The sequence below is a fragment of the Pinus tabuliformis genome, chromosome 4_2, assembly GCF_031772625.1.
Source record: "Pinus tabuliformis cultivar Carrire ecotype Pingquan chromosome 4_2, CPIR1, whole genome shotgun sequence".
In the NCBI taxonomy this organism is placed as follows: domain Eukaryota; kingdom Viridiplantae; phylum Streptophyta; class Pinopsida; order Pinales; family Pinaceae; genus Pinus; species Pinus tabuliformis.
In genome coordinates, this window is record NC_142304.1 from 444,792,237 (window position 1) to 444,801,157 (window position 8,921).

The 8,921-nt window shown below is 39.1% G+C and overlaps 1 protein-coding gene and 1 pseudogene across 1 annotated transcript; both read right to left on the reverse strand.

Moving 5' to 3' along the window:
- Window positions 1-604: 604 nt before the first annotated feature.
- LOC149169876 (protein BPS1, chloroplastic-like) lies at window positions 605-1,258 on the reverse strand. The gene has a single exon (XM_089425367.1). The coding sequence runs from the start codon at window positions 1,256-1,258 to the stop codon at window positions 605-607; it is 654 nt and encodes a 217-aa protein (XP_089281493.1).
- Window positions 1,259-5,744: 4,486 nt separating this feature from the next.
- LOC149169877 (protein BPS1, chloroplastic pseudogene) lies at window positions 5,745-6,854 on the reverse strand (annotated as a pseudogene).
- Window positions 6,855-8,921: the final 2,067 nt, after the last annotated feature.

Here is an 8,921-nt window from a genome sequence, read left to right on the forward strand (position 1 = left end):
GACACGGAAGCTCGTCCCACGATATTATCACCCGCAAAGACAGGTCGCACAACCTATAAAGCTCGAAACCTTATTCCACAGTTTTACACTTTGTTTTCTTATTGGTCCGCCGAGGGTTTTGTCTAAAGGCTCCCTAGCACAGAGGTTGCGTTGGATGTGTTGAGGTGTTATGTCGATACCCTATCAAACACGCACTGATGTATAGGATCTGTTAAGGTATTTCTGAGCAAGAAAATTTGATTGATTCTCTCCGACTCAATGAAAGCTTATATACCTTCATCCAAAGAGAAGTAAAATGGGTGAAGTAGAATTACAGCCCATTCAGAAAACGAGATGAGAAATAATTCCAGGGATGACAAGATCAACTGATGCTTTTAAAAGATGCAGAAGCCTACAACCATATTATCCCTGAGTCTCTATACAAAACGTCATCGAGGAATGAAAATAACAATATTCACCAATTCATTTTCAAGAAAAATCCTAACTGCCTCAACACAAGGAAATGCCACAAAATTTGCATCATCCAAAACCAGCAAAGAAAAAAATAGTTGGAGCAGTCAACCTCCGTGAAGGAGGATTTTTTTAAAGCTGTTGCGAAAGGAAACTACAAGCAAACTATCCCCGACTCTCTATCTCTCAAGAAAACACTACCCTTTGACGATGACTTTACCTTCCAAAACGGAAGGCTTTTGTTCATATGCTGTAATATCACATTGCAATTTTCAATCCTACTATTCCTTTGTGTGTTTGCACCATTTTTCCCCTTCGAATCCATTTTTTCCTTCAACTCTTCAAGAGAACCTTTGACACGGAAGAGCTTGTTGTTAGACCAAACGCCATCTGAAAAGTCCAGCAAATGCAAAGCATAATGAACAAGAAGCTGGAAATATTCAAGCTTTGAAATTTCGACATTTAATGCAAGGCAAATGTCTAAAAGCTTTACAGTGTCATCCAGGTATTTGTCCATCCATTTCTCATCCCATTCTGCTGTAGGAAATTGGAGATCTGTAATAAGGGACTTGAGGTCCGCGTGTGTAGCAGATAAAACCGCCATGGCTTGCTGCATCCACGACAGATTTATCGTGTTCTTCAGAATCTTTGGCTCGAGTTGCTTTAATCTTCTTGTTAAGGAAATCTCAAAGGCGTTCAATATCTCATTAAACTTTGCAGACTGATCAGACGATCGATTAGAAGCAATCATTCTGAAAGGATTTCCAAAGTTTAGGAACAGAGAATGGCCATCATGTGGGCGACTCATTGCTGAAGAAATTCACAAACCAAATGACGAAAACAGGGGAAACGCTTGGTAATAGAAACAAAATAGCAAGACAACCAAGAGCTTGCAAATAAAGTGTGTGCTGTTAATTTTTTAGGTGCAAGACACGGAAGCTCGTCCCACGATATTATCACCCGCAAAGACAGGCAACACAACCTATAAAGCTCGAAACCTTATTCCACAGTTTTACACTCTGTTTTCTTATTGGTCCACGAGGGTTTTGTCCAAAGGCTCCCTGGCACAGAGGTTGCGTTGGATGTGTTGAGGTGTTATGTCGATACCCTATCAAACACGCACTGACGTATGGGATCTCTTAAGGTATTTCTGAGCAAGAAAATCTGATTAATTCTCTCCGACTCACTGAAAGCTTATATACCTGCGTCTAAAGACAAGTAAAATGGGTGAAGTAGAATTACAACCCATTCAGAAAACGAGATGAGAAAGAATTCCAGGGATGACAAGATTAACCGATGTTTTTAAAAGATGCAGAAGCCTACAAGCATATTATTATCCCCGAGTCTGTATACAAAATGTCATCGAGGACTGAAAATGACAATATTCACCAATTTATTTTCAAGAAAAATCTTAACTGCCTCAACACAAGGAAATGCCACAAAATTTGCATCATCCAAAACCAGCAAAGAAAAAAACAGCTGGAGTAGTCAACCTCCATGAAGGAGGATTTTTTTTAAGCTGTTGCGAAAGGAAACTACAAGCATACTATCCCCGACTCTCTATACGACTTAAATAAACTGACTTAAACTGATTTTTTTCAAGTTCATAAACTAGAAAAGCCCTGAAACTTTTCGAGTTCCATACCTAAACCAAGAAAATGAAAAACCCTAAGAAACCCTAAACCAAGAAAATGAAATAGAGTGCCTACCTATCATGAGCTTGGCATGGACATAGATCATGGTTCTCCTGTGAATCTGCACATTCCAGTAGTCAGCCCCTTCTTCTGGTCTTTCTGGAGGTTCATATTCGCCCGGGAGCTTCACCTCCCTATTCCCCACGCAAAAGAAATTCAAATAATCAGTCGGGTGGTACTCAAACCAAATGACGAAAACAGGGGAAACACTTGGTAACATAAACAAAATAGCGAGACAACCAAGAGCTTGCAAAGAAAGTGTGTGCCGTTAATTTTTTAGGTGCAAGACACGGAAGCTTGTCCCACGATATTATCACCCGCAAAGACAGGTAGCACAACCTATAAAGCTCGAAACCTTATTCCACAGTTTTACACTTTGTTTTCTTATTGGTCCGCCGAGGGTTTTTTCCAAAGGCTCCCTGGCAGAGAGGTTGCGTTGGATGTGTTGAGGTGTTATGTCAGCCCTCCTCCCTAAGTGCTTCGCTGATCATCTTATACATCATGCGCATGGTGTTCCTGAACCAGTGGGGGATTGCCTGCACAGTATCCCTCTCTGGTATTCCCTCCGGCCACATCGGGGTCAACACATACACGGCGAATGGCTCCGGGGCTCTGATATTGCTCACTACCTTTAGCACAATCTCAATCGGTATCAGATGCAGGCATTCACAGTCCGATCTCGGTCCCAAGAAGCGCAACTACCGAAATTTGCGCTGGTCAGGCGGTTAGGGAGTTACTACCTCAGCATAATCGAATGATTCAACATCGCTCAATCATCTAACATATCGTTTAATGGTGCAAAGTAATGACACGTAGGCAGAGAGCATAGTTTATTTAAGAGGGAACGCCTTACGGCGTAACAAGTTTGGATCCATCCCATAACATAGCTAAACTAACCTGAATGGATTTTTCTCCAATATTTTTTTCCAGGGCATTACGTTCCTTAGTTAGCTCAAGTTATCTACAGACACAACAAGGACCTAGAAAATCCAACCATTAATATGAAAGGATATATGGTAAGACCCTATATTGTCATTATGAATGTATGGGTATTAAAATATAACGAGCAACACTTGAAATGGACGACAGATGGAAATAAATCATTTGTTCTAAATAGGATCATATAGAATGAAAAGGGGTGATTATATTTCTATATTGTGTTTTAACATCCGGAAAATCATGGTTCTTACAGGTGGGCAATGCAATTACAGACGATTTCCATGATCTTGTAGGGATTTTTGAATTTATGTGGTCTCATGGTTTGATATATGACAACACCTACCGGTTGCTCAATATTCACTGTGACTTTTCATCTCTTGTGCATCCATCAGCTCTATGTAATATGGTATTAGATCGTGCCGATGTGGAAATGGGGAATAATGATCCATACAGTATCTACACTCGTCCTTTTTTGAACAGTACTGGAACATATAGAAAACAACAGAGAAAAAGATATGTAAGTATATTATATACAATAAACATTGTATATGCCAACAGATCAGTTTGAAGGTATACTTAAAGTCCAATTTCATATCTTTTGCATTTGGTAGTCTCTTTCCCATTGACATGGTAAACTGTAAAATAAAAACCAGAGAAAAATATATGTAAGAATATTAGATAAATTAAGCATTCTATATGCCAGCTTATCAGTTTGAAGGTATGCTTAAAGTCCAATGCTATATCTTTTGCATTTGGTAGTCTCTTTCCCATTGACATGGTAAACTATAAAATAAAGACCAGACTAGATGATTGAGGTCATTTTTTCTCAAATTAAACACATCCTTGCGTGCCGTTGAGGTCCACAATTTGTTGCATGGTGAATTTAAATGACTGGTATCCATCACCTCTAGATGGGGATAATCAGATCAGCTATAAGAGCACTACCGCATTCTCTTTCTCACAGAGGCATTTTGTTGCAGCCATGGAGGCATTTGTTTGTGGAGTATGATCCTTGCACTGAAAAGCATTCCGAAATTTATTTCAATCTACCTGAAGTACAAAAGGCTCTTCATGCCAATGTTACAGGGATTCCTTATAACTGGACTACTTGCAGGTCTGTGGTTTTATTATTAAAATGGTAACTTTTTTTTTATCTGGTGCTGCTTCTTTTGCATTTATAAAGGACCTTCATTCATCAATCTGGTCTGTTTGCTTTATTATGTATAGTGATGAAGTTTCCGCTCACTGGGGAGACTCCCCTAGATCTATGTTGCCAATTTACCTAGATCTCATAAACGTTGGACTATGCATTTGGGTGTTCAGGTCACAACTCACTATGCATATCATTTCTTTTAATCAGAACATGGAACTTAGAACAATGAGAATGTTTCTGGTTGGACTTTTGCTTTTATCTTCCATCATAAAGTCTACTACAAAAAATTTGATATTGTTTTGTTGGTATGCAGTGGAGATACAGATTCAGTGATTCTAGTCGTAGAAAAAACACGGATTTAAGGGCCTTACCCCACGATTTATGATCGGCAATCTATTGGATATTGCGAGAAAGATACAGGAGGAGTTGTGCATAGACATGGCCTTTGTACATCACGATTTCAGAAAGAGTGCTTTCCCTTATATGGTTGAGTGGTCCAGGAAATATGATACTGTCACAAGTAATTGTTATGGCATACGCTGCTTATGGATTATTGGTTTATTTATTTGTTGCAATTATAGATTTGAAATTCAATTAATTTTTGTAGGTGAGAAGTTTGTGATCTGATTTGGTTACGAACTGAGAATTGTTCTGACCTGATGCAGAATTGATCCGGCAATTTCTATCTTCCAAGCATGTGAATTACTGTGGAAAGTCTCCTCTGGACCAGAAAATGTTGTTTGTTGTGGTTGGGAGAATTGCGTTTGTTGTTAATGGTGAACAATGGTCTTACCAACACCGAATGTTTGCGCCTGCCTTTAATATGGAGAAGCTCTCAAAGCTCAAGGTGAATATGGAAAGTAAAGATGGTAGAAATAACTTTCGGGTTAATATCATTGAAGAAATTTAATGGTTATGGGCACTGTTTTATATGCTCTTCATATACTTTCAATATATAATCCTGTTTGTTTTTATTTTATTTTATTTTTTATCATAGCCGCACAAAAATTGTACTACACATTCATGCAAAAGTAAATGCAGCATACCTCGCTGAGTAATAGTCGCCTTCTTCTAGTCATAGCTCCACACATACTTCGAGATTCACAAATACTTCGAGATTCAGTCTTGCCAGCCTCTGCACTCGTCATTCTTGTTTGCCTATAGTCATATTCTGCAACAGTAAAAAGTGAGTGCCTCCTCATAAATTCCCAGCGTAATTGGCCACCATTGTAGACAATGACACCACATTTTGTTTAGACATTTACTTAGGCCACATTTTGTTTAGACATTTACTTAGGTAGGTAGGGTGTCCGTATCTCCCATCTCTCTAGAGAGTACTCTCGTTGCATCTTCTATAATACTAGTTCCTATGCCATTGATTTAGGGTGCCAGTATCTCCTAAACCAAGAAACATTTCATGCTGGTCAGCTTTACTGATATATTCATGACTGATCATCTTTAGGGTGCTAGTATCTCCTAAACCAAGAGACATTTCATGCTGGTCAGCTTTACTGATATATTCATGACTGATCATCTCTGATGGGTGTGCCCTCTACGGATAACCTGAGACTATCAAGCAATGCATTCCTTCCACTCAGAATAACATGAAAGAAGTCATTAACCTGTTTAGAGAGAGGATCTAACCCTTGGGCAAGCAATTGTGCACTTTGTTGTAATTCCTGTATAGCAATTCTGATATGTTCCACTTTCTCTGTTCCATCGACAATGTCAGCAGAAGATAATTTCTCAACTATAGGGTGAACATTTTCAATCGCTACATCCAACAATTCTAGCTCTTTCAAAACTCGATCTCGGTCGTTGGCAAAACATCTCTTGATTTCGTCATTAATCCCTCGTTGCAAACTCATGAATGTTGTGGACCACAAAAATTGATCAGGAATATGCAATTCAATCAATGGGCCAGAGTGCCCAGCGAGAGTAGAAGCTACCACACTGCAGAGAAATATAGTTGTTGCCTTCACTCCATACATCGCTCTCAAGAAAACACTACCCTTTGACGATGACTTTACCTTCCCAAACTGAAGGCTTTTGCTCATATGTTGTAATATCACAATGCAATTTTCAATCCTACTATTCCTTTGGGTGTTTGCACCATTTTTCCCCTTCGAATCCATTTTTTCCTTCAACTCTTGGAGAGAACCTTTGACACAGAAGAGCTTGTCGTTAGACCAAACGCCATCTGAAAAGTCCAGTAAATGCAAAGCATAATGAACAAGAAGCTGGAAATATTCAAGCTTTGAAATTTCGACATTTAATGCAAGGCAAATGTTTAAAAGCTTTACAATGTCATCTAGGTATTCATCCATCCATTTCTCATCCCATTATGTTGTAGGAAATTGGAGATCTATAATAAGGGACTTGAGATCCGCGTGTGTAGCAGATTAAACTGCCATGGATTGCTGCATCCACAACAGATTTATCGTGTTCTTCAAAATATTTGGCTCGAGTTGCTTTAATCTTCTTGTTAAGGAAATCTCAAAGGTGTTCAATATCTCATTAAACTTTGTAGATTGATCACACGATCGATTAGAAGCAACCATTCTGAAAGGATTTCCAAAGTTTAGGAACAGAGAATGGCCATCATGTGGGCGACTCATTGCTGAAGCAGTTCACAAACCAAATGACGAAAATAGGGGGAACGCTTGGTAACAGAAACAAAATAGCGAGACAACCAAGAGCTTGCAAAGAAAGTGTGTGCCGTTAATTTTTTATGTGCAAGACACAGAAGCTCATCCCACGATATTATCACCCGCAAAGACAGGCATCACAACCTATAAAGCTCGAAACATTATTCCACAATTTTACACTCTGTTTTCTTATTGGTCCACCGAGGGTTTTGTCCAAAGGCTCCCTGGCATAGAGGTTGCATTGGATGTGTTGAGGTGTTATGTCGATACCCTATCAAACACGCACTGATGTATGGGATCTGTTAAGGTATTTCTGAGCAAGAAAATCTGATTAATTCTCTCTGACTCAATGAAAGCTTATATACCTGCGTCCAAAGACAAGTAAAATGGGTGAAGTAGAATTATAGCCCATTCAGAAAACGAGATGAGAAAGAATTCCAGGGATGACAAGATCAACCGATGTTTTTAAAAGATGCAGAAGCCTACAAGCATATTATCCCCGAGTATCTATACAAAACGTCATCGAGGAATGAAAATGACAATATTCACCAATTCGTTTTCAAGAAAAATCCTAACTGCCTCAACACAAGGAAATGCCACAAATTCGCATCATCTAAAACCAACAAAAAAAACACAGCTGGAGCAGTGAACCTCCGTGAAGGAGGATTTTTTTAAAGCTATTGCGAAAGGAAACTACAAGCATACTATCCCCGACTCTCTATCTCTCAAGAAAACACTACCCTTTGACGATGACTTTACCTTCCCAAACTGAAGGCTTTTGCTCACACGCTGTAATATCACAATGCAATTTTCAATCCTACTATTCGTTTAGGTGTTTGCACCATTTTTCCCCTTCGAATCCATTTTTTCCTTCAACTCTTGGAGAGAACCTTTGACACAGAAGAGCTTGTCGTTAGACCAACTGCCATCTGAAAAGTCCAGCAAATGCAAAGCATAATGAACAAGAAGCTGGAAATATTCAAGCTTTGAAATTTCGACATTTAATGCAAGGCAAAATGTCTAAAAGCTTTACAGTGTCATCCAGGTATTCGTCCATCCATTTCTCACCCCATTCTGCTATAGGAAATTGGAGATCTGTAATAAGGGACTTGAGATCTGCATGTGTAGCAGATAAAACCGCCATGGCTTGCTGCATCCACGACAAATTTATTGTGTTCTTTAGAATCTTTGGCTCGAGTTGCTTTAATCTTCTTGTTAAGGAAATCTCAAAGGCATTCAATATCTCATTAAACTTTGTAGACTGATCAGACGATCGATTAGAAGCAACCATTCTGAAAGGATTTCCAAAGTTTAGGAACAGAGAATGGCCATCATGTGGGCGACTCATTGCTGAAGCAGTTCACAAACCAAATGACGAAAACAGGGGAAACGCTTGGTAACAGAAACAAAATAGCAAGACAACCAAGAGCTTGCAAAGAAAGTGTGTGCCGTTAATTTTTTAGGTGCAAGACATGGAAGCTCGTCCCACGATATTATCACCCGCAAAGACAGGCAACACAACCTATAAAGCTCGAAACCTTATTCCACAGTTTTACACTCTGTTTTCTTATTGGTCTGCCGAGGATTTTGTCGAAAGGTTCCCTGGCACAGAGGTTGCGTTGGATGTGTTGAGGTGTTATGTCGATACCCTATCAAACACGCACTAACATATGGGATTTGTTAAGGTATTTTGAGCAAGAAAATCTGATTAATTCTCTCCGACTCAATGAAAGCTTATATATTTGCGTCCAAAGAGAAGTAAAATGGGTGAAGTAGAATTATAGCCCATTCAGAAAACGAGATGAGAAAGAATTCCAAGGATGACAAGATCAACCGATGTTTTTAAAATGTGCAGAAGCCTAGAAGCATATTATCCCCGAGTCTCTATACAAAACGTCATCGAGAATGAAAATAACAATATTCACCAATTTATTTTCAAGAAAAATCCTAACTGCCTCAACACAAGGAAATGCCACAAAATTCGCATCATCCAAAACCAGCAAAGAAAAAAACAGCTGGAGCAGTCAACCTCCGTGA

What these genes read in the sequence shown, in the direction of transcription:
- LOC149169876 (XM_089425367.1), bottom strand. Translation starts at nt 1,258, where the DNA reads ATGAGTCGCCCACATGATGGCCATTCTCTGTTCCTAAACTTTGGAAAT.